At 37.2% G+C, this 27,082-nt stretch overlaps 1 protein-coding gene across 10 annotated transcripts in view; it reads right to left on the bottom strand.

Moving 5' to 3' along the window:
- Positions 1-2,214: 2,214 nt before the first annotated feature.
- The window catches only part of PPP3CA (protein phosphatase 3 catalytic subunit alpha), a 309,334-nt gene continuing 284,466 nt past the window's right edge, over positions 2,215-27,082 (bottom strand). For 6 of the 10 annotated variants that reach the window (XM_072755567.1, XM_025983828.2, XM_072755571.1 and 3 more), the window contains 4 exons: positions 17,677-17,761; positions 10,857-10,954; positions 8,010-8,039; positions 2,215-4,846 (listed from right to left, as the gene is read on the bottom strand). In XM_072755567.1, coding sequence (XP_072611668.1) covers positions 4,650-4,846; positions 8,010-8,039; positions 10,857-10,954; positions 17,677-17,761 — 410 coding nt within the window. In that variant the 3' untranslated portion in view covers positions 2,215-4,649. The remainder of the gene's footprint in view (positions 4,847-8,009; positions 8,040-10,856; positions 10,955-17,676; positions 17,762-27,082) is intronic. The other 4 variants (XM_072755569.1, XM_025983830.2, XM_072755566.1 and 1 more) reach the window with 1 other exon arrangement.

Genomic DNA, 27,082 nt, shown 5'->3' with positions numbered 1-27,082 from the left:
TTTTGATCATAAAAATTTTGGTGGATACTTCTTATAATCTAGACTTCACTCTAGACTTTCAGGCTCCAGAAGATACTTACTGAGAATAAGTCAGACATACTGAACTGGGACAAGTGTTTCAGCTGTTCTTCAATAAAGATTTGATACTTGGGGTTCTGGGATAACCCATTTTGTGAGATCATGCTGGAAAAATATTTTTCTTCTCTTTCCCTACCTGTCCTTTGCCCAAAGAACATTATGCCAGGTACCATTAAATGCTGAGGAAAAAAAAAAGGTAACAATTTTCACTGAAGAGTCACACAATGACAATAGACAATTTTACACAGTGTGTTACATGCTAAAATAGAGGTAGTGCAGGGTCCAATGCATCTAGAGAGGAGGGAACACCTTGTCTAAATATGCTTTGGTTGATGCAGAATTTTCAGCCCCATAGCAGGATCCCTGTAAACATGGGGTTCTAGGGCACAGTTTGCAAATCAGAGTCTATGCTGTCAGGAGACTGAATAATTGGATATTTAGGCTCCTACTGTTGAAGGATAACTTTGATATTATCTTTGCAGAGAACCCCTTCACTATGTCTAGTATAGTTCCTTCAATGCAGCATCATTCAGTCTGCCCAGGTTTAAACATTTCCAGGGAAGGGGAGGCACCCACATTCTCCTGTAGTTTACTCTCTGTTAAACAGGCTCATTCATTAGCAGCTTCTACTTTATGACAAGTAGGCATCTTTCTGATTTAAGCAAAGTCTATTGGAACAACCAACTTAACATTATAGCTACCATGTCAACTTCTGTTCACTTTTTAGGCTTCTGCAATCTTTGTTTAAAACAACTCTCTTCCCTGCTGGATTTCTACTCTCCTATATGTCTTCCAATTTGTCAGTGTTGCCTCTTGAAAATGTGATCACCAGAAATAGGTACAACAATTCTTTCCCTACTTCTTGCCTCCTGTCACTACACGTGCATTTCTAAAAAAGTGAATTTATCATGAAAGGGCCTCATCAGGGACTTTTCTGGTTAACATTACCATAAAATATATCAAAAGGGAATATCCATGAAACAGAGTAAAAATGGCATTGAAAAGCAGTGTTCAGCCAGACGTTGACTCAATATGTTAACATTTAACATCACAGTGAAAAGTGGTTATGTAGCCATGATTGCCACCTTTTGTGTGTGTATGTATAAAAAATAAGAACCTAGAAAAACAGTGAGAGAACACAGCAAAGGCTTAATGTTTGTTGAATGAATTATGTGGAAAGCCACATAAGAAGAGAAAAATGGACGTATCTTTACTTTGGGGATCTCAGATTTGTCTAACCCAACGGGTCTCCAGTCTTGAAGAAATGTAGGCACCCAGCCAGGGTGCACCCAAAGGCCCCTGCTTCTTAACAGAGTGTGACAAGGGGGATCCAGTGACTGCGATAAGAAGTGGTCAAGGAAAAGGGTAAGACATTTTAGGAAGGCCATTCCCACTGTCCCTCCTGTAGTGCTGCCTTCATGTCCGGGCCCTGGGTTCTAGGCAGAAAGATGGATGTGTACTAAAGTTTACTACTTCACATGAATGTGGTGGGTGGGAGGAGAAGAAATGTTTCAGGACAAGATCACTCTGGGGGCTTTAGCATCAACATGACATTATCTGGGTTGATACCATAGGATACTTCCACTTTGACACTCTACCCTAAGGTGTGCCATTGTTGATGGATGTCCCCACCCTTCCACTTTGTTTCCCTCATCATACAAGTTTAGTCTCTGAAGACTTTTCTTTTTCTTAAAAAAAAAAATATTTTAAAAGAATAAAAGCAGATGATTCTTTGGATAAGAAATATTGTTAAGGGTCAGTCAAATCTAGCTTTTACTCCTTCAAAAGCTAGATGACCACTCAGCATGGACTCTGAACCTTGTAAGAGGGAAGTCATCTCAAGGGTGGGTGAAGAAGGGGACAGGAGGCAGTTTCTGTGTGTGTGTGTGTGTGTGTGTGTGTATACTTGTGGGTATAGCCAAAGATTCACTGGCATAAATAACTCAAGAATTCAATAGTTTCATTAAAAGTGAAAGAGAAAGCTCTAATAACTGATGATCTGGCAGTGTTATCCCTTCTGGAAAAATAGCTTCAGTTCTACGTTGATTTCTTGGATAGACTGAACAATTAGGCAAAAAATATACAGTATTACTTTCCTAATTATTGACCAGAAAGACCAAGCCATACTCACATCAATTGCTTATTTTAATGTCAAATGTTTATTTCTATGCCATAGTTGCCTCAGCACAATTTGTAAAAGAAAGGAATCCCCAAAAATGAATTTTTTTTTTTGGTCAGGATATTTTCTCCGCAGTTATAAGAACGAAAAGAAACACCTTGGTATCAAGAATTACCATTTCTTCCACACCATTCTAATAAGTTGCATCTAAATATTTTCCTTGGATGTCATTTTTTAAGGATGGAAAAATATTCACAGGAAAAAAAATGTTTGTATTCATGAAAATAAATTTGGGATCGTCTTTGCCAGAGAATACATCTAGAACATCTTTGTTTTGGTACACTATATCACTAATTGCCATATTTTTATTATTTAATATAACAGGCATACTTTATTACATAAAACAAAGTGCACTGAAAATGAACAATGTTAGAAACAAACTGGAATTTGGTGTATCTTAAATCTTCGGGTGATAAGATACTAGCCGAAGGAAGCGCTGGTATACAAATTTCCATATCAATACAAATGCAACTCTCTTCTGGGATGAAAATGCACTTAGTAGCTTAGTTCTTTTTGCTTGAGCAGATAGGGCATCTGATACAACTGAAACAACCTGATAACAATTTTTTTTTTTCAATAAAAAGGAATGCTCTGGTTTCTTAACTGGCTCCCACATTTGAGGGAGCCAGAAGATGGCATTTGCTCTTTAAATTGATTTCTCTTGTCTGATTTGAGACACAGATCCACCAAGATTCTTACAGCGGAAGTAGGCGCCACACCTCAGATCACCAGGCCCTCAGAGAAGCCTGTGAAATAAGTAAATCTGTGATGCATGGGGTGGGCCCAGCACCTAGAAGACAGCGTGGTGGTTGTGCACAGAAATCCCTTCAGCAGACTCAAGTGAAAGGATGAGAGTTCTTTAAGTTCATGCACATTTTATTGAGTAGTAATATAAAATGCTTTTTCTTTGTCATTGTTACAAGTGCATGCTTTGATTGCCAACATTTCAGAAGTCAAATTACAAAGGCAAGGCTTTAGGCTGTAGTGAATTACTTGGGCACTTATACAATTGTTAAAAAATATGAATGGACTTTTGTTGTTGTTGTTTTCAGAATGAACCAGTTGTAACCCGTAACTGATATACAAAGGGAAAAAAGTGAAAAAAGTACATATTTTGTGGCACATGACAAAACAGAACAAAATAACTAAACCATTATGACATTAACAGTTACCATGCATTTAGAGTTTCACATGTAACTACAAACTTATTTAAAGTTCACAAGGTTTGCTAAACATGCTAACCATCTATATGTGCACTGACAAGCTTATGTTAAAAACTTTTAAGAATACTCTCCCCTTTAGATTTTTTCAAAGCTTTTTTGATTACAAAATTTCAAAGGCATTAAGCATTTTAGAGAATATAAAGTACGCCAGTATACATACATTTCCAGTATATGTCAGACCACTAAGCGCATTACAGTCCCATACAGGCCGATACAGCCATTTTTTTTTTTCTTAAAAAACATGCATAGGCAGATTTTTTTTTTTTTTTACAGAATATAGATGCTTTATCACTGTACTTAATATGGTGTCTTGTTCACTATACTTAAAAATGCACCACTCATAAATATTTAATTCAGCAAGCCACAACCAAGACTTGATTTATCAACAAAAAAAAAAAACCCTAAATACAAACAGCAAAAAAAAAGATAGATGTAATTATTCCAGTTTTTTTTAAAACTTAAAGAAAAGATATTCATTGCTAAATTAATAAGATAAGTGTTATACGGAAAGAAGGGCATTCAAGCACACTAAAGAAACCTGAGGTAAGCATAATCTGTACAAAATTAAACTGTCCTTTTTGGCATTTTAACAAATTTGCAACATTCTTTTTTTTTTTCTTTTTCTGTTTTTTTTTAAGACTGCCTAATTCATTTTATAGCCATTGTCTGACAAGAGTAGCAAAACATTATCAATAAATAGTCCTTATTTAGTTTGTACATCATTTTGTTAAAAATGTTTGATGTCATCCATTTTTAGTGCTGCGACTGTAAACGTACAATAGAGTAAGAAATTAGACAAAGTTTTCGTGTCCAGTAACATAATAAAAGACCTTTCATTAACCTATCTAGAAGTCCCCAATGCAGTAGGAAAACATGTTCATTCCCCTAACATTGCAGTATATACTAGCATTAGCTTTCTTTTAAATTTTTTTTCCTATAAGCATTTTTAAAAGGCATATCCAAAAGAGGTGTCTAATCACCACCCCCACCAAAATATAGTCTATTATCTCTCTCCCTCTTTTTTAATGATAGTGTAAACTGAATCCAATTCCTGGCCCCCAGAGCAAATAAGCTACCATCAGAGGCAAGAATATCCAACTGCTGATATGCAGCAATCCCCATCATGCCCTGCAGCTCAAAAAAAAAAAAAAAAAGTGAACAGGAAGTGGTCACTGGATATTGCTGCTATTACTGCCATTGCTGTCCGTGCCGTTAGTCTCTGAGGTGAGAGCCTTGTTGATGGAGTTAAGGTTGGCATCAGAGGGCATGGCATCTCTGCGAGGTGGCATCCTCTCGTTAATTCGGTCTAAGCCCTTGGCCTCCTCGAAGCTAGTGATCTTATGTTGGGGTGAAAATCCTTTGATAGCTAGACAGAAAATCATTAAAAAAAAAAAAAAAGAAAAAAAAAAAAGAAAGAAAAACTAGGTTAGCCAGAGGGAAAACAAAGGGCATAGCTGTTGCATCAGGTGAGGTTAGAGATTTCGCAGTGAGTGAGGGAATCCTTTAGTAGAGAACAGAATGACGGACCTGAACACAACACAACAGACTCCTTACCATACCCGAAGATAACCAAAAGGTTTGAAAACAGCCAATGTCTCTTGCCAACCAAAATGTCCTCTTCAAGTTGGTAAGATGTAAACATCTCCCTGGTTCTTCATGAGAGTTTAGATCAATGAAATCCAAAGTGGGTATATCAAGAGGAAAGTTGCTACCAGGGACTGGTATCTAGACTTAGCATCAGCTGGCCATACCATTAGCATAATTACTGCATCATACTTCCTAAACTAGACACACCATAATATAGCCTCCTTTTTGCTATTCCACTGTGCTAGTAATGGCAAATTCACTAGTCAGGCAAGGTATGCCTTAAAGTGTAGGAGAGAGCTTTAGAGCAGAAGCTTAAAGGAGCTCTAAAAGGAATGAACTTTGTGGGCATTTCCATGCCATCTCAGAATCCCAGAAAGACTTTCTTGGCAAACAACTCAACGGTTGCATGAAGAAGAAAAAAAAAGAAATTATAAACTCCTGCTTCGCTAACTCAACTTTGGAAGCATGTGGAGTGGGTGACAAGGTAAGAGAAATTCAGAAAAATCAAGATCTGATCACTAAGTAGAAAAACATTGTTTGCCCTTCTGCAGCAAAACAGGCCAAACTGATGTTCATCTGGTATCCATTACTGCCTAAATCAAAGCAAAACTCTTTCTTCGTTGATTGGTACAGATGTAAGTGGTGCTTCAAGAATAAGGGGAAAATGCCTTTCACAACTTTCAGCCAAAATGATAGGATTGGTTTGGGCCCTATTCAGGGAAACCATGGCATTCTCAAGGGGGCATATGGATATTTGATCTTTTTCGTTAACCCTTAGCATGCTGCAGGGATAGAGCAGGCATTTGTGTAAGAAACTTAATGACTTCTTCAGTGGATGCACCAACGAGGGAGCTGAAAACAAAGTACATAATAGGGAACCAATGACAGCAGTTGGCTTTACTTCCTGTGATGTGCAAGCCAGATACTGAAGGGCCAATCCCCAGTGCTGAACTGAGCTGCATCTCCATGGCTGATTAGGGACAATTTCATAGTACCTTTATCCTCCCCACCTTATTTGGGGGCGGGGGAAGGAAAGCAGTATCAAGCTGAAACTTTGTCAGCCAGTTCTACCCAAATGTGTGGTGACTTTCATTAGCATGGATGAGATTCTTAAAAGATCTACACCGTTGCTTCCAAACTCATTAAATGGCGAGACAGTTTGTTACCCCTCTGCACTGTAAAAGTTAGCAAAATGGTGATTAGTTAGTTGTGAGAGGAAGAAGATGGGGAAATGGGGAAAGACCAAGGCCCAAAGCAAAGCTTCTTAATTCTTCTCTAATTTGGTAATATATTGCAAAATAATAGAGCTGTCTAATGAGCACCCACCCTGAACACTCAATTATTTTGAGGGACAAAATAATGGCAAAGAGTGGTGTTCTATTCTTATTCTAAACCATTGTGAGTATCATTTCATCATAATGAATAAATGCAGAAGTTTGTCAACATGATAATTTATGAAGTGATTTTACTCATTTAAATGGTAAAAGAGGCAGCTCTAGGTTTTAAAAGCCAATAGGGTGAGAGCATAGAAATTCAAACTCTAGCTGGAACAATGGATATGTCCAAATGGGGCTCCATCTCTAATCAATTCACTAACCCTGGTCTGGAAGAATGTGCTCTGCTGTAGTTGCTGGTCAGACAATGGGTATTAGCAATTTACATTGGTAGTATACTTAACACAACACAGAGTCACAGAAACCACAGAAAACAGCCAAACTATCAACAAGAATGCACACTGCAGATTAGAATTTGCCAAGAGGAATAGAGAATTCCCACATAAATAGCAGTTTATTCACTGCTATTTAGGAAGCAGTTGTATTTTCTCTTACAGTGCTATCGTTTCCCCTACCGTATCCAAATCATATGCAAATTCAACAGTCTAAAGTGGCACTTTTACATCTTATCGAAGGACCATATGCACACAATTTAGGGAAAAATAAAAAAAAAGTGATCTTGCAAGAACAAAATACAACTGAAGAATTTTGTTTTAAAGGGGAATTTCAAATTATTCTTTTTAAAATTTCCAGAGGGCATGTTATGGATAATATTAAAAACTATTTTGATAGGCAGTCCTCTCATAACTATATATTGTTCAAGCACTTGATTCTAAAGTAATTTCTAGAGGGTCAACGCTCTTTTCCTTGAGCAGTGCTAGGGCACAGTGGATGAGGTGGAGTTCTTGATTCCGCCTATAGCACCTAGCACAGTGCCTGATGCAAAGCAGACACTCTGTGAACCATTAATCAAGTGAGGACTGGATATTCACTGTTCTTGTAATGGCCACTGTCACAGCCACTGGGTATTTCTGAACTCTTTATATTATCTTGCTGGTGCTAACTGTCCTACAAATACCAGTAGATTAAAATTTGTAAGACTAGCGTAACTGTTTATCTCATACACAGCTGTCCTCATATTAGAATATTTTTTAGAGACATAAATTAATGTTGAACTACAACAAAGCACTATTCAAATGAACGCTTTTTTTTTGCTAGAAACTTCTTAAGACTATAATTAATAAAGCTATTTTTCTTCTCTTCTCTTCAGTGCTGACTGAAAATGATTTGAGGGAGGGACATGGTTCAGCTCAAAGAATATTACTTTACGTGATATTTGTCAAAACAGCTGCCATTACCCCCACCCCACATCGTTCAAGATATATAATCCTTTGGTTTTTTGTGACTATCCTAGGTTCGCTGTGTACAAAGTCAAACATAGCTTTAAGGGAAAAAAAATACAAACAAACAAACCATAAAAGGACATTTTCCCCTTTAAAGCAAGAACATTTTGGTTAATACTGAGCCACAACTGTTAGCCCAACACCCACACACTCTGTACAAGCTACAGCAAAAAATAAATAAATAAATAAAAATAAAAAATATGAATACACCCAGCAGAGCCCTTATCTGTTGCAGGTACAACAGAAAGGGGACTGGCCAATTTACCTTCATCAGCCTCAATAGCCTCAACAGTAGCTGAAGAGAAGAAAGGGGGTGCAAAATGAATGAGAAAAATGAGCAGAGGATTTTTAACTCTAAGAACAAATCAGTGACGATCAAGGGAGCTCAGAGAATTAATGTTCCTGTAAGTGCTGGATTCTGGCACAGACAATAAAACAGAAATGGTAAAAGGCAACAAAGGGGAAAAAAAAAAACAACAAAAATGAGAAGTTTATTTCATGAGCTGGACACACCTGAGTGAACTAGTTTTTGTTCATGACAGAAATGACAAAATGGTCAACTCTTTATGAAAACAGGAGAGTTTTCTTTTATTTTGATTGAATCAATGAGAATAGGTCCATCTAAAATATATACCTGACACAGACAAGATAATACAACCACCACTATGCCTGGCGATTGCTGGTTTTAAAATGCCAGACAAAATGGCAAGAACTTGAGGCAGTGGTGTAATGTCAATGGGATAATTCACACTGTTAAATATTAAATAGTGTGATTCCTAGTGCAGTGGAAAAGTGGAGTGTGTGTATTTGTGTGCAAGTCCAGAGGAAGAATAAAATCAATGCGTCTGAGTTGATAGTGCATGTAACTCTTTAAAGACAAACACAAAGCTTGTCTGGAGTGGTGAGGGACAAGCGGAAAAGATGGGCAATTGCATGTATAGTCTGGACTTCCTTTGCCAGGCAACCCAATTTAAAGTCAGTTCTTCTTACTGGAACATCATCTGTGGAAAGGAAATTCTTGAAATGCTATAATCAAGTGGTAACATGTCAGTTGCAGTGATAATTCTATCAGCATTTTAAAGAAGAGGCAGTCTAAATATTGAAACCTCAGCATAATTCAGAGGCATCACTTTAAAAGCCCATTGCTTTCTCAGCAAATTTTATAATAAGGTTAGGGTCTATAGTCTCAGTAATACAGGTGTACAAGTCTTTCCATGTTATTAAGGCTAGCTGATATTTCCCTAATTAAGGCCTAAAATGTAAAACTTCTCTGTAACTCCAAAATGTTTAATACTAAAATTCTACCCCTTGACTCTAATTTGCATATTTCTTATAATTTAAGGTTTTAAAACTAGAGCAACTGCCAAATGTGCACTATAATTTCCTTACAGTGCATTCTAAATTCCTTATGATAAAAATGTAAAATGTTTACTACCGTGGAGAAAAGCTCAACAGTAAAGTTTAAGCAGTTTCTTCCTTTTGACAATTTGAAATCCAGACAGTGGATTTTGAAATTGTTTTAATGTATGTGGTTTAAAATATATCCTGAGTTTTCAAGTTCCAACCCTTACATCTGTTACGCGTGTATGCATTTATGTGTGTGAGAGTTCAACACAGAATAACACAAAGCAATGGATTTAACATAAAATAACACAAAAGGAAACGAATAACTTAAGATACAGGTGAAAATTTAGAAACAAAACAAAGAATTTCAAGAACTTAAATAACTGAAGTTCAAAAGTAAAGCAACAATCTGGAACCACACCAGCACCAATGAGTCAGAAATATGCACTGCCCATTATTAAATTTATCCTTCCAAAGCAAATGTGGCCCATAGTTTCTGATAATACACTCACTGTACCTTAAAATGCTTATCAGAAACTATGCAGATTGCAGTCAATTAGGTAGTTGTGCATTTTCTGCATATAAATGATCCATTTATGTTAATTTTTTAGAGAGCATGTTTATTTTGGTGGGGGAAATTTTGTTTTTTGAAGTTGTTAAAATAATTTTTAGCTATAAATTCAAGGAGAAATTTACCTCTAAGTATATTCCTATCATCATTTACAAATTTGTGTCTTTTTGTGGAAGCCAGAGACATTAACTTGGGGATAAATTCATAGGAAAATTATAGTGACGTTGAGCATGATTCTCTACATAGGTGTGTATAAATCATGTAACCATAAGAATGTTAGAATCTTCTAGATTGAGGGATAGAGAAGGCAAAAAGAACACAAAAAAGATTCAGGGAAAGATATGGGAAAATAAGCAAGAGACTGTGATTAGTTTTCAAAATTTATAGAGGATTTTTGTTTTCTTGATTTTTATTCATTGATTTAGTTAAAGTCTAATCTAATAGCAAATTTTCATAATGTATTATTAAAATTGGTCTCTAATTAATGATAGTATTAGTTAAAATAGCAAGATAAAATCAAGTGCTAGATAGTCAGATGTTGCCAGTGGCCTCTCTACAGATACAGAAACTTCCATCATCACAAAAAATTCTAATAGATAGCGCCTGTCCAGAAAGCTACACATTTGAATTAAAAAAAAAAAAAAATCTTTAACGGAAATGTTTTCATTCTTTTTCAAAAATGAAATGGTTCTACTCAGTCTTTTATTTTCTGGATGGAGGAATCAGAGAAAAGACACATAGGACTCCCAATTTCTATTCAAGTAGATCATGAAGTCACTCTTTTTACGCTCTCCATTCTCCACTAAAATCTAGACTTAACGGAAGCATATTTCCGCGTGTGTTTATTTTTTCAATCAAATAGATAACCAGAACTTTGAGCAAAAATGTAATTAAAAAGTCATTTTTAGCAACAGAATGGCTCCAAGCTGTTAAAGCTATCATGGGTATGTCCATCCTAGGTGAGTTGTCTCATGGCCAGGCCTGAGTAGGCAGTTAATGGGGGGAGATTGGCAGGGAGGGCAGTGGGTGGAGACTGCAGTCCAGTGAAGAGGGCATATTTTGTCGAACTGATGTGGGGTTTCAGCCCTGCTTCCTACTGAGCAGAGCAGAAGACCAAGTCAGTGCCCTACAGCCACCTGGGCCTGAGCTGCCCCCTGCCCCCACCCGGCACACAGTCATATCCCCAGGTCTGCTTACCGCTCTGCAGTGTCTGCTTCCCTCCAGAAAGTACTCCGCTGGGGAGCATACCCGTGGGGGTCAAGCCTTTCAGTGTCAGCACACTCTCACTCTCTTCTCTGGAAAGGCACAAGGGAAGGGATGACAGTGGCTTTTAGGTTCTTTCCAAAAAAGGGGAAAAATGTGTATCAGAACTCACATTTACCTCTGTTGAGGCTCTCTGGATTTTATTTTACTTAAAACATAATGTGCTCTTATACATTCATAGAAAATTAATATGTCGATGAATAGCTGCCACGACTGTGTCCACTGACACACTTGTGCAGGGTCAGCCTCTTCTGAGTCCCGAAGATACAGAAAACAATTCATATTTTGTAAGGAGGCATTGCCATACAGAGCCTTTGGTGGGCATCCTCTGTGACACCGATAAATATGTTAAAAATGAGCCCTGGAGAGTGCTGATGTAAGTTTTCCAGCCAAGGCACAGTAGAAATAAGTGGAACTTATTTCTCTTGGGAGAGAAAACCAAAGAGTATGTATGAGAGATGTAAAAAAAAAAAAAAAGAAAAAAGAAAAAAAAAACTGCACGGTTTATGGATTAGGGAGCTAGAAGTTACATTGGGGGGGGGGCTCTTAAGTAATTTTGACATCACATAATAAGAAGACAAATGATGACAACCAGCCAGGAAAGCAACTAGTCACATTTCCCATCTTTTCTTTTCAGCAGTGCTTCCCCCCACTGATTTGCTAAAATCACATTATTGTATTACTCATTGTGACAATTGTTTTACAGACTCATGTAAATCATCATTTCAATGACATTTATTGGTTACAGCACTATTAATCACTTTGATTTATTAATAAATAATAATGATTAAATAACCATGAAGTAGGAATAAGCTCATCTCTTTCCACATGGCAGACACTGTAATTCTACGTAACCAGAAAAAATGTTTATCATACATATATATCACATTTACAATATGTAGAACTACCAAAGCCAGGTTTTTATGAAGATATCTAACATGACCCAAACAGAATTCTTAAACTATCCCCCCAAAACCCAGCTACTTCCACAACCTTTCTTCAACTTCATCTTTTAATTAAGCTTAAAGAATCACCCGTTCAATTCCTATCATCTCTCTGCACTTGCTTGCACCTTCGTTCAATTAGCAAACCTTGAGGGCTCTACCCTCAAAATATTTCCAGCAGCTTGCCACTTCTCACAATGCTACCGCTTCTCTTTTTAAAACAGCTTTATTGAGTATAATTAGCATCCTATATAATTCATCCATTTAAATTATGTGATTTAGTCAATGTGTGTGAGTGTGTTCACAGAGTAGTGAAACAATCACCTTAATCAATTTTAAAATATTTTCATTGCCCCAAAAGAAGTCCGGTGTCCACTGGAGTGGCTCTCCATTTCTTTCAGCCTTATATAACTTCTAATCTACTTCCTGTACACTTGCTTCTTCTGGATGTTTCATATAAGCAAAGTCATACAACATGCAGCCTTTCATGGCTGACTTCTTTTGCTTCCCACAAGCATCTCTTACCTGGCTTGTTCCAGCAGCTTCTTTACTGGTCTCCCTGCTCCATCCTCATCACACTCTCTCTCTCCATCCCTGCCTATTCTCAGTGTAGCAGACAGGCTGGGCTTTTTAATACATATGCAGACCCTGTCCCTTCCTATTTAAAGCTTTCCAAAGGCTTCTCCTCTCAGTAAGGGTGAAAGGCACAATCTTTAGGTTTGACCACAGCCTTTGAAAACTAACTCTGAACCCACGCTCTCCTAACCTCACTCATCAGTCAGATTCCATTTCCTACCAGTGTCCACTTCCCTTAGTGTACCTCCAACACTTGTGGTACAGGTTGCCTCAGGGCTCAGCCCTTGCTTGGCACACTCTCCCTCCATTATCTGCATGGTTCGCTACTTCCCTGTCTTCCAATCTCGGCTCAAGTATAGCCCTCTAAGTGAGGACTTCCTTGAGAAGGCTATTTATATACTCCCTATCTCCCCTTGCTGATTGTATTTTTACCTAAAGCATTTATTTCCCTTGAAAAACTAGGTTTTATTTTCTCCTCTATTGTTTTTTTTAAGTATCTAGACCGAACAGCACCTGGTATATAATCTACATTCAAAACAAATTTTCTAAAAGAATGAGTAAAAGAGAAATGGAATGGAGAATGACAGTGTTATTCACATTTGAGATTTCTGTAGTCTTTACTGCAGCTGACTTCATTCAGAATGTTAGGTTTGAGATGGTCATTAATCATGGTTTGCCCTCATATAGGTATTGCAACCTCTTCAGGCTTCTGCTGTCAAACCAGTAGAGGTCACATAAAGAAGAAACATCAGGGCAGCTCGGGTGGCTCAGCAGTTTAGTGCTGCCTTCGGCCCAGGGCGTGATCCTGGAGACCCAGGATTGAGTTCCACGTCGGGCTCCCTGCATGGAGCCTGCTTCTCCCTCTGCCTAGGTCTCTGCCTCTCTCTCTCTCTCTCTCTCTCTCTCTCTCTCTCTCTCTCCCCCTGTGTCTCTCATGAATAAATAAGTAAAAGCTTAAAAAAAAAAAAAAGAAGAAACATCTTCAATACTAATATATGGATTTGGAAATTGGGAATACCTCTAAAGAAATGAACGTATCTTTTTCTTTGCATTAATTTTCAAAATTAGGCTTCCTTGCTCCATTTTCCTTTTGCACTGAACAATAGATATTCCTCATCTCCCTATATTCTGATTTCTGCTCCTCCTGTGCACAAAACCTGAGGTCTCATGGTTTCTGGCAGCTTCCCTGTCATTTCCAAACACCTTCAATGACTTCTCACTTAAACAGGCACCTCTGCCATACTTCGCATGGATGGCCACGTCCCTATTTTGGAAAGACTCTTTGCCCAGCTCTGTAAACACTTTCTTTGCTGGTTCTCCTCCTCTGGCATCCCCTTCTCAGTCCCTTGGATGATCTTTTTCCTCTGGCTCCACACCTGTTCTTTCTCAAATGGAAGCTTCCAGCCATGTGTGGCTCTTACCCACTTGAAACCTAACTTGAGATGTGCTGTAAGTATGAAATGCACATTGGGTTTCATAAACTTTGTACAAAAATAAGGAATGTAAAACATCACCTTCAGAGGTTTTATACTGACTATACATTGAAGAAATAAAATCCTCAATGCATGTGTTATGTAGAAGACATTCTTAAAATTAATTTCACACATTTCTTTCAATTCCTTTACTGTGGCTTCTAGAAAATGTAAATTACAGATGTGGCTCATGTTACATTTCTACTGGAAAGCACTGTTCTAGAGGATTCTTGTCTTTTTCTACTATGTTCACTCTCTTTCATAGTGAGACTACCCCACTAATGCTGCTTTAGTCTTGTGTCCCCTCTCATGACTGCTTTTCCTACTATCCTCTCTCTGAAGCTCTAGGGCAGATTTCCTGACTCTGAACAAATATTCCACCAGCATCCTAGAGCAAAGTATGCCCAATTCAATTTAGCATAGTCTTCCCCCAAAATACCTGTAAGATATTGAATTGGAGAAATACTTTCTCTTTTTTAGATAACAGCACTACCGTCCTTATCCATCGCATAGTCTAGAACTCATATGGAATATTCTTAGAACATTTCTTTTTCCTCATCACCCCCTGCATAGGTCAGAATTCTTAGAGCAAATGACAGAACCTACTTTGGCTAATTTTGACAGCAGAGAGATGTACTAAAGGATATGAGAGAGCTCATAGATCCAGAGAGCCAGACTTGAATGCCCTGCAGCTCAGAAAAGCACCAGTGCCCATCTACATTGTGGAATCTGCTCTGCGAAATGCTGCCACTACTGTTCAGAGCCAACATCTAAGCTCACGCGAATGCTGTGTAGTTAGCCCCCCAAATGCTGAGAAAGAAGTTCTTGTGCTGGCCCCTCAGATATCACACCTGACAGAAGAATCACCTTCCCCACTTCCTGCCTCTTCAGGATGCTCATTTCCAAACAGAAACTTTATGTGCATTCATTTGATTGGTGGATCGCAGGCACACTGCAAATACCTTTCCTGCCAAGGTTGCTGAAAGACAGCTTTCTGGTTCCCTTATAATGTGGCAAATTATCAAAATGTGAGGGCTATGCGGTACAGCTATATCTGACAAATTTATACCACCATGCACATTCATTCATGACATCCTAAAATTTCCAGCTTCACAAATTTCTCTTATTTGTTTCTTCTTTGTAACTTTCCTCTTATAGCCTAATTTGCTTGGATTAGTTCAATAGCTCCCAAAATGTCCTCCCTGTCATCAAATGAGTCATCTTGTTATCCAGTCTTCATGCTACCACTAACATATGGTATCTAAACATGGGTTACAGCATGCCTCTCGCCCTACGAAAACCATCCTGTGACTCTTACTGCCCACATGCAAAAAAATGAAGTACTTTAACGTGCTATTCAAGACTGTCAAGGATCTGGACTTAAATGCATTTTCAGCTTCTCTTTCCACTAGATTACTCACTAGTGCGACACATTGAGTTTGGAAGTTTGTGTGTGGATTACTGTCAAATGCATACATCACGAGGCATAGCACTGAGCACTTAGCAAGAGCCTAGAAAGCATTGCTCTTAGGACCATGTGACTGTGTTCTCGATGACTTCTCAGCTCCCCAGTATGCCTTTACCACAATTCATCACCTAATGGAATCCAGCCTATCCTTCAGAGCACTCCTCCATGTCAGCCTCTTCAGGAACATTTTTTTCAGGAAAGAGAAGAGCTCCACAGAGCCCCATTCTCTTCCACAGCAGGGCATCTCTTAAAGTATTTAGCACACATTTCATTGTCTCATATTATAGTTTATTGTCTACACGCCTGTCATTCCTCTTTGGTATTCAATGCGCCTGACTCATATATTGTTCACGTTCAATACTCAATCATTACTTACTAGGCTTAACTGACTTTTCTCAGGCTAGACATCCCTGCATTCTCCCGGTTTAGTATAGACGCTTTTACTATAGGAAAGCAGTAAAATATATATTGTTTTATTTTCCATCAATTTGTGCAATCTTAATCAAGTCACTGATCATCACTGGGTGCAAATGGATGATTTCTCAGCTGGGAATAATTACATCTTATGTACCCTCAGGCAGGGGACTGGAGGGACTTTCCAATTTTAAGACCTACCTGATTCTATAGCATTGCCCCTACCACCTTCATGTGGTTTGAAGACTAGCAGAGATGGGAAAAAAATTCTTATATTAAGAAAGTCTTCCCCTTTTTCCTTAAATATACATCTACTTAGAAATTTTGGAGCTATTTTTACTTCTCCTCACAGAAGCTTAAGATAGAAAAAAAATACAGAGTGTTTATTGGTAAATCTGAGGCATGATGAATAAGCAAGTGATTCTGCAGAGGTACCAGTTGAGTTTATGATTTTTACATGGTCTCTTGCCCACACAGAACATTTTTTTCAGCCACACAGGCTTCCTTGCTGGCCCTCAAAACTGCTGAACTGGTTTCTTTAACCTAAGAATCTTTGCACTTGCTATTCCCTTTGCCTTAAATACTCTTAACTCTGTATCTTCCTGAAGGTCACCCCCACACTTACTATGCAAATGCTATCATTCAGAATGTTCTTTGTAGGCCACATACTAAAATAAGTGCCTCATGTCCCACTTGCTATCCCCCTGTATTGTTTTTTATTTCATGGTACATAATCAGTGCTGTAAGTTTTATTGTATTTATTACTGAATGGTTGAGTGACTGAGTCCCGAAAATTCAGTCAGGGATATAAAGCATTAGAGCACAGGAAGCCTCATCCATTAGGCTGTAAGGAGCAAGGATGCTCTATTTTCAGCTTTAACATGACTTTTCAGGATTTGGCTGGCCAATGCAGAGCTATTATTGACTTTGATTTGGTGTCTTTAAGAAAGGATGATATTGCCTTTCATCTGTCTCACAGCTCTCTGCTTTTGGCATCAAGCTACTTAGTTATTCTTTAGTGACTCTACCAGGAGTAGACTAGAAATAGCAAGAGAAGAGATCAAAGGAGCCTGTGTAGCGACTCTAGGAGGAAGAGTTGAGACAAGAATTTGGCCAAAATTAGGTTATGAATCATACAATATGGAAATGGTCTCTTTCACAAAGTATGCCCATTTATCCTTGTTAGTGAGTAATTGTGAATTGACCATATACCTCTCACATATAAATGTTATATTTCAAATCAATTTTTGTAGGAGAAATATAAGTTACCTTATCTTACCTAAGAAGAGATAACAGAATTTAAATAAAGAAAACCATAGTTCTCTTCAAGAAAATATTTGTTTTCACAATGCAGGATTTATAGTAACATGATTCATGATCCACTTAAAAAATAACTACTGCATGGGAATTGAAACATTAAATAACTATTTTTCTCTCAATGACTTATTAGAACAATATTGATTCACATAAACAAACTCAATGTTTATTTCCTAGAGATCTAGTGAAATGCACCTGATAAATTCATCTTTTACCACAGAGCCAGAGTGAAAAATAAAATAAATTATAACAGCTTTTCTATTTCATTACAAATTCAACCTATTGTGAAATAAATGTTTTTTTTTTGAAATAAATGTTTTAAAGTCCAGCAGCAAATAATGATAAAACATGAAATAGTCCATTTAGAAGTTTTCTCTACAGAAATAATTTAGTATATTTCAATTTGACTAAGATAGGAGGAATGAACAATTCTATTTTAAAAATATAATAAAAAGCAAATATTTTCTAGTAAGATATTTAAGTTACCAGATTACAATATTAAAATGGTTATCAGGTAACACCTAACCACATTTAAAACAGAAATCCCAGAACAAGGATCCCACCTGAGAACTGAGAATACTCGGGCCATTTTGCCTATCGCTCGGATCTTGTTCCTTATCACCTCCTTCCGGGCTGCGGCTGTTGCTCCTATATTTTAAAACAGAAGAGTTAGGGAGTCAGTGATCTTTTGTAAAAATGTAATTATTTTACAGATTTATTTATTTATTAAATTTTTAAGATTTATTTATTCATGAGAGACACAGAGAGAGAGAGGCAGAGACATAGGCAGAGGGAAAAGCAGGCTCCCTGTGGGAATCCCAATGTGGGACTCGATCTCTAGACCCTGGGACCAAGATCAGAGCCAAAGGCAGATAGATGCTCAATCACTGAGCCACCCAGGCATCCCTATTTTACAGACTTAAATATATAACTGACTCTAGTAAGCAAAACCATCCTCCCCACCCCAGTGGATTTATCTCTGGATTAGCTTTAAAAACCTATGCATCTGGTCATTAATACTTGGGAAGTGGCTCTTGAGAGGTCCCCAAAATGCCAAAGGGCAACTTTCAAGACTTCCAGGGGGAGACAGGTACAGAGAAAAATGATGGAGCTGACTGGGTAGGTTCCTACCCATCTCTTCTAATTAAGTTCCCTTCTCTTCTCTTTCATTTATACAGAGAGAGTGTGCATTGGCAAGAAGCATCAAGTGAGTCACCAGGATTTTCTACTCATTTCCGGGCTCCATGCTGAGAAGCCTACTTTAGGAAACAGTTGTTTTTCGAAAGTTCTCCCTTGAAGTTATCAAACTTAGTCTCAACTCTCTAAGTTCCCTGAAACATCATGTATGTTATTTAATGGCCATAAAACTTTTGTTTTTGCACTTGATACTCTTTCATCTTCTGCTGGTTCACAAGTTCTAGAGGGGAAAATGGAAAACTACTGCATTGGATTTAGTGAGAGACGGTGGCATGATTTGTATTTTAGGGCTTGTGTAAAAAAAGTTACACTGCGGTCTGTGTGAGTAATATCTACCACTTACTGTATTTTTCCAAATGAGACAAAAAAAATCAATCTATGCAGGTTATTGTTACTGTAAACATTTTTAGCATACTTTTAAAATAATACTATATGATCTTTAGTTAATCAGTTTTCTTTTTTGTTAAATTCTCAAAGCATCTTTGGAGAAGTGTAAGTCACAGGAAAACATCTCTCTTTTTAAGATTTTTTTATAATCAAAGGTAAAGGAGATAAGATATCATTGTTATACATTATATGGGGCTTTGTAGAAAGTGTTAATACAAGAAGATTGTTTTTCTAGTTCTATTGCCTCTAACAGAAATACAACACAATATTGTTCTCAGGTAGTATCAGAAATGTCCCTAAAACATATGAACAATTTAAGCCAGATAGTTTATTTGTTCAGAGACTGCAGACATGAGTGATAATTGGTATAAGTTTTGGTCTTTTAATCTGTGACAAGGACAAGCTTTCTGATGTTTTAGGAAGGAAATATTTTGGCTTTTCCTCTTGGGGGCTTTTAAGAATGTGATTTAGTCTTTTTCATTGTTTTCATGTTTGATGAGAGTCAACCAATTAATCACCACCCTAACATTTCTATAAGAAAGAAAACTCACATCGACACTCACACAATTTTGAACTGTCTGGAGGAAAAACCTCTGCTTTTCTTTCCCCGCAAGGAAAATGAAAACATAATGGGCCACTTTCTTTTCCTGAGTGGGTTCACTTGACAGAAGTGCTTGTAGGGCACACCCATCTCATACCCACAGGTGTTCCCCAGAAGGTGTGTACCAGCGAGCTTGCTTCTTCAACTTGTCTCCCTGACCTGAAAACAACCCATATTTTTGGCCATTTCTTTCTTGTGGCAATCACACCATGGCAGGTATCTCCCAACATACTGACTGGCAGGACTTACTATTGCCAGCTATTCTGCCTGCAGGTAAGTAGAGTAAGTTTAAATTCATGAGAGAAAACCACTCTTCTAGCCAGTTTTTCTCATGATTGAGCGGAACCAAGGATTCTCATTTGCTAGACTCCTTGAATTACACACTGTTGGCCACAACATTTGAGAAAATAGTGTGCATGCTGGATCCCTGCCTCGAACTCTATCCTGTGTCTCTAACAATATTGTTTTCTAACAATAAATAGTTACCTAGGTTCTTTATGCAATAAATCCTGTCCTAGAGCCCATTTAAAAGTCTAATGTTTCTATGCTTGCATTTTAGGTAAGTTGTGGCCAAGAGACTACGAAAGAACATTTGTTAAGAAAAGAAAAAACAGTGGGATGGCAATTAGTCTCCTTAACTTTTTTTATTTTATATGTATTTTAGTTATTTGTTAAATTCTGCTTTCAGCCTAACACCGTGCTATTCCTACTCTGTATGGAATAGTTCCAGTCTGTTTGACCCCGCCCACTCAGAGGTCATGAGGTGCTAAATGAGGGAAGAGATTCTGACCCTCTCCAACACAGAATATGGCCAGATCATAAAACCATCCAACAGATACAAAGAATGTAAAATGTGAGTGAGCTCTGAAAGTGGCAATTAGATTTAGAAGTGCAGTAGAAAAGCGGCAAGAAAGGAGTAGCTAGAAATAAAATTGTATATATTTAACAGAAATGAAAAAAGAGAAAACATAAATAAGTGAAAAAAATGTAAGAAGGATACTCTCCCAGAAAATTTTCTATAATGGCCTTGCAAAAACCATAACCAGAGCAAAGAAAGGTAAGAAACTAAGTTGGAAAGAGAGGGAAAGAAATTACATAGAGTTATGCCTTTCAGTTCACTATTAGCTGATTCTCAAAAAAAATGCTCAAATAAACTCTGAATTTCAAATGTAAAATCAACATTCTGATAGAGCCTGTTTGTCATAAGGAATGACAAAATAAGGAATTTTTTTTTCAGATCAAATGACTTACGGAAGAGTAGGTTACAGATTATTCTACTCTACGTATTCATAGGTGTACTCCTAATAAATGAAGATTCACGTCATATTACATGTTCTTAAGAAGAACTCCTGTCTCTTTTTAAATTTCTCAATAACACAGATAAAAAGTTTTACTGCTCCTTTTATAAAATTAAGACACATTTACTCAAAAAATAAAAAACAACCTAATCATAAACAGTGTGATAAATCAATATCTCTTAAAGTGTTATTCTGGGGATTGCCTTCATTATTTTCCAAATATTTCAAAATCAAAATCAAACTAATGCCACACTTTAATAACCTCACAGATATCTGAAATACTCAAATAAAATAGTGAGTTAATATGAAATTGAACATAAAGGAGCTGAAGAATAGTGGAGTAGGTTTAAGATACAAAGGTCCATGTATATTTAGTATTGTTATTCCTGATTTTTGGTATTTTCTAGAGATCATAAAACTCCTTTTCAAATAATTATGTTCTACTGCATGCCCTCACAGTCCATATTCTATAGAAAGATCAAGAAAAGGCACATTTTTTTTTCAGAATTTTACTAGTTACTGTATACAAATACAATGTCACATTCAACATACTTGTTTTCTTTAAGTTATGGAAATGATCACAGTAGCTCAAATTTAAACCTAGTATATTAAAGAATGAAGGCACATAAAATATATTTTACATTAAAACCAAAGTAACTATTTTTCACTGAACAGAACCTGAAAGTCCAAAACTGAAAGGCAACATTTCATATCTTTAAAAAAATAATTAAATAAAATTTCATTTAACATTAACATTCCAATAATCATCACTTCTTTTTTGAGTCCCTCTTTCTTCATCTTTTAAGTCCTAATCTTCTTTTATGCCTGGAGTATTATGCTACTATATCCAGAATCTAGGTAATCTTGCACACTCAATTTTCCTCAAAGTGGAAGAGGCTAAATGTACAGACCAAGGGAATCTTTAAAGATTTGCTTTTAACATGTGTCCTTTCTGCCCTTAACTTAGCCCCTTGCTGACTTCCCATGAAGTTTTAAAGGTATGCATGCCAAGTGGCTTGCTGAGTTGAGTGCTGCATCTCTGCGGGGTGGATTTCAGCCACGAAGGGAAGTGGGAAAGTGCAGCAGCATCACTGCATGGAGGGGCCAACTGCTAGGGTGAAGAGAGATTCTTACCACATGGGCTACAGGCCACACATCATAGATGCTCTGCATTCACCTCACAGCTCCAACCCGTTGAGCTACTACTGCAAATTCCTCAATGCTAACTGAATTTGAGTATGTGGGAAGAGCTAGATAGAATACAAGTTATTACCCAAATCATCTATTCATTAAGTGTTCTTGGGAATCTTATCCCATATAGCCTGATATGTGCTAACTGCCAGCAACAGACATATTAATAAAGCATGATCTCCAGTTTAGGAAATCATGTGAATGACAGCAATAGAGTGTGACAAATACAGTGTTAGTAGTAGTAGTGTGCCCAAGCTGGGTTGTGTCCACTAGTGAAAGAGAGAGTAGACTGAGTGCATTTCTCTCTTTTAAGATTTATTTGTTTGTTTGAGAGAGAGTGTATGTATGAGCGCAAGTATGCACGTGAGCAGGGGAGGGGCAGAGGGAGAGGGAGAGAGAATCTCCAGCAGACTTCCTGCTGAGCACAGAGCCCAATGTGGGCTCAATCCCATGACACTGAGATCATAACCTGAGCCCAAATCAAGAGTCAGACACTTAACCAACTGAGCCACCCAGGCGCCCCTGAGCACATCTCGTTGGCAGCCTGATGTCAGTGGTACGGAAGAGAATTTATACTATGGAAATCTGCAAATGCCACAGAGACTAGGGCCATTTTCCCCTGAAGAATGGGTTGTTAAATGGACACCTGCATGCCACTGAGAGCAGATGTTGATTGCCTGGAGGCATGAAAAAAAACTTCACTGAAATCGTAATAGTTAAAGGATCCTGAAAGATAAGTAAGATTGAAAGAATAAGGACAATAGGTATTCTCCATAGAAGGTAGAAAATTCTCAAACTTTTGGAGGCCATAAGAATTCGTGTTATGTTCAGTGGTGGGTGAGAAGTCTGGTGTGGATGGAGATGGCATGCTGGGGTGAGGAAGGGTGAGGAGAAGCAGGAGCTGCCTGGCTAACCTGTATAGGCATGAGCATCATGGTATATGCAGGCAAGAAGTTTCTGTATTAGTAAACTCATAGTAGAGATTAACAGAACATACTTTGTCACTTATATCCCCAAAAAAGAAAGAGATGAATTGATGGATGGGTACAGAGGTAGGTATGTGACAAAGAAACTATAGTCAAATGTTAATTGTAGACGTAAGTGATGGGTACATGGATGTTGACTGTCCAACTGTTTCAACATTTTTGTATGTTTAAAACATTTTAATAATAAAATGTCAAAAAACCAAACTATATTTGGAAGAAGCTTAGTTTTGAGGGTAAAGAGAGTGGCGTTGAGAAGTGTCCCCATCTCTCCCTTTGTGTTGAATGGGGGATGCGTGAGCTGGCTGAAGGAAGCAGAAAAGAAAAGTTCTCGGTGCAGCTAACATGGACTCTTCCCCTCCTTCAACCAGCTCCAGGAGAAAACTGGCCCCGTAGGGTTTTGTTTTATATGCCCAATTCGATGGATTCTAATTGCTTTCAATACCTTTTTGTAATTGTAAGAAATGAAGATGATGAGCTACATAAACATTTTATACTCAGATATCTTATAAAATAGGAATATTTTCATATTATCAGAATGTGGAAAAGCCCCTTTCTAAAAAAGCAGAGGAAAGTGAGATATTTATTTACCCTTGAATGTAAACAGTAGCAGAAATTGTCCATCTCATTATTTATTGGCCTCAATTTATGCTATTATTTAGGCTTCTTTCTTTTTTGGGAGGTTATTCTCTCATTTATTTTTTAAAGGCTTTTTATTTGTTAATTTTTAAAAGATTATTTATTTATTCATAAAAGACACAGAGAGAGGCAGAGACATAGGCAGAGGGAGAAGCAGGCTCCCTGTGCGGAGCCTGATGCAGGACTTGATCCTGGGACCCCAAGATCATGTTCTGCACTGAAGGCAGATGCTCAACCACTGAGCCACCTAAGTGTCCCTAAAGGCCTTTTAATACAAGTATTTTCATATTTTTAAATAAATATTTTCCATACAACAGTGTGCATTAACATTCCACACTTTTTTCAAAGGAAAAGGAAAGATATTTTGAGAACTATATATTGCTGATAGGCTTCAAATCTCTAACTTTTTATTTAAGAATCTAAGAAACTAATAGAGAAAACTCACCAGTTTTCCACATTTATTAAAAGTTACAAAATTTATCTCTAGAATAAGTAGGAAACCTATTCTATTTGAAAGTAAGATTTTATCATAGTTCATTATAATTAAGCAGAGTTTAGATGTACCCCCAGATTTTATTTTTCATCAAATACTGTAATTATTGAATTTGAATAAAGGCTATGATGGAATGAAGCATAGGTGATGAGACAAAAAATATCTTTTGTTGTGTTAAAGACAAAAATTAGATTTCCATCCAAAATTAGCACCTTTGAAATACAAGATAGCATACAATGAAGAGTCTTCAGATACCTCTAGAACCCTTTTATAATTGGTCTTCTTACAGGGGATGGTGAAATTATAAGTATACAGGCTAACTTATTTATTAGGAGAACTCATGTCCCAAATTGGTCCCATAAGAAGCCAAAACATGTGCTAAAATCCCTAAACCTCGTTCTTTTTTTGTTTTTTCCTTCTCTGACCTAGTTTAGCAATAGCAAATCTTGAGCTTGTACATGCCAACAAAGTGATGCTATCTATAAGTTACTTAGACATCCACTTGGCTTTGCCCTTGGCAATGAATGTGACATGTGTTTTACTACGTTTGCCTATACCATCAGGAATTTGAGTCCTTGGATTTAGGGATAGTACCATAAACAATGAGTAACTGTATTTACATTGATGGACTGACTTTAAAACTGTAGCTTTAAAAAAAAAAAAAACCAAAAACCAGAGCCAAAACCTGTAGCTTTTAAGTTTTTTACTCATGCATCTACCAATGACTATCCTCCAAAGTATACTATTCCACTTCCAAATTTAAATAGTTGTAAAGAATATAATATCATAGACATTGCTATTTTAAAATGAAATGACTATATTACATTTTTTTTACTAGTGGCATATAAATATCACAGCGATTTCATCCCACCATCATCCATTTAAAGAAAAAAAAATCCATGAACAAGATACTCATTGATAGTTAGAAATCTTACATGTCCTTTTTTTCCTTTGAAATTGTATTTCCATTTCCCTGATTTTGCTCTAGTGAATTATCTATTTATACTTTAAAATGGTTTTATAGGGCAGCCCGGGTGGCTCAGCGGTTTAGCGCCACCTTCAGCCCAGGGCCTGATCCTGGAGAACAGGGATCGAGTCCCATGTCAGGCTCCCTGCATGGAGCCTGTTTCTCCCTCTGCCTGTGTCTCTGCCTCTCTTTCTCCTCTCTGTGTATTCTCGTGAATAAATAAATAAAATCTTTTAAAAAATGGTTTTATAACTACATTGTACTTTCTCATCAAAAATATGTTTCTGAATCTAAGTTAAATGTATTTTTTTTTTTTAAGATTTTAATTGTTTGCTTTTGAGAGTGAGCACAAGCAGGGGGGAGTATCAGGCAGAGGGAGAGGGAGAAGTAGACTCCCCACTGAGCATGGAGCCTGATGTAGAGCTTGATCCCAGGACCCTGAGATCATGACCTGAGCTGAAGGCAGACCCTTAGCCCAATGAGTTACCCAGGAGCCCCTCAGTTAAATGTATTTTTAAAAAATTTCCTGACATAATGAAGCCCTAAGTGTTTAAAAATTCCTATGTAATAAAGATCACAATTGTTAGTAATAGTACATAATTGAGCTAGATAGCACAAATCTATGATAAATATTTAAAAAGCATAGAAATAAAGTTTTATTGGAATGCATCCCTTAGTGACAAGGATGGGAGGGGGGCACATTGCCTTGATTAAGGGGCTTCCTAGATACTGAGTTTTCCAGCATCTCTCTGTTGGTATTTCAGTACTAAACATCTCAAGGCAAGGTTCACAATGTGATGTCTTGGGAGACCTATGCCTTTCTAAATGAGAGAAGGGCAATTGAGAAAAAAGAGGTTGAAAAGAGAAGCCCCAGTGTGGTCCACACCCTCCAGTTCAGGTGAGTTTTAGGAAGGAGGACATCTGAGAGTTGAGGATATGAAAATGGATTCCCTTGAAACTCCCCTTTGAAACATCCTCTGGTCACCCCAGTAGGACAAATGTTCTAGTATGAAGACTGCTGCTCTATCAAGAATGAGATCGCTCACAGTTTCTAGAGTTGATAGTTGCTGAAGAACTCCTTGACTAGCCATAACAGATCTGCATTGCTCATCCACTTGACATCGGTGCTAGTTAGATCTAGTCCAAAGAGATTGTTAGGTGATGACCCTCACCAAATAGCTGTACCTATGCACACATAGGTTATTCTGTGAGGCAGGAAAATACCCTCAGGATCACAGAATTTTAAAATTCTTTTAAAATTTCGTTTGGAAGATTATAATCTAAAATGTTTGGAATAACTTTTTAATTTTGATTTTCATTCTACCATATTACATATCCATAGGTAATAAAATTCAGATATAATGGCTATTCACTCCAAATTCACCCCAAACCACATATTCTGAATTTTTTGTCATATGTTTTAGTTCAACTAAAATCTCAGCACAGCACATAATAGACCCTGCAATAGTGTGATATTTGGCATAAGACAATTATGTCTTATATTCTCAGTTTGAAAGCAGAAGAGCCTTTAAAATATGTATTTTTAAATAAAAAGCTTCTCCTGTGTAACGGATTCTAAGAAAGGCCAGTACAGCCTAGATTGGGTTTCTTTCACTTCTCCTGACAGAAAATATAAATGAGTTATTTGGATAGGAAATCTTAAAAATATACAGACTACTCCCAAATGTCAAATAACTGTCATTATTTGGTTATGCTACGTAATTAAAAGTTACTTCTGTTTACAGGCTTTAATTTGATTCCATAGACTTTTGTTCTCTGAGACATTTTGTCCCATCTGTTCAGGGACTCCTCAGTAGAATCATAGAATTTGGCTATAAGCATAATTCTAACTTGGGCAAAAATTAAAGACCTTAAAATAGATTAGAGAACTTTTGCTGATTTTTTTGAAAAACCATCGCATATTCAAACCATGTCTTACAAAGAACGTTTCAGTTGGTTTATATTTACCAAAGTAGAAACTAATGGCATGTGAAATCCTAGTCAGATTGTCCTCTTTATTATGACAGAAATACATCAATTTTGTAAATAGCAAGTGAGCATAAAAGGAAAATGAAATGAAATAATAAATATCAAGTTAAAAATTTAGACTTATTGTCTATAGGAGAAACAATCATGTCTGGATGTTTAATCTACCAAGGATTACTCTCAGGTGAGGATGTAACAGTTCAAAAAGGTATTTATTAAAGACCCAA

Source organism: Vulpes vulpes, chromosome 4, assembly GCF_048418805.1.
Source record: "Vulpes vulpes isolate BD-2025 chromosome 4, VulVul3, whole genome shotgun sequence".
Lineage (NCBI taxonomy): Eukaryota > Metazoa > Chordata > Mammalia > Carnivora > Canidae > Vulpes > Vulpes vulpes.
This window is presented reverse-complemented; position numbering and strand designations above follow the sequence as displayed.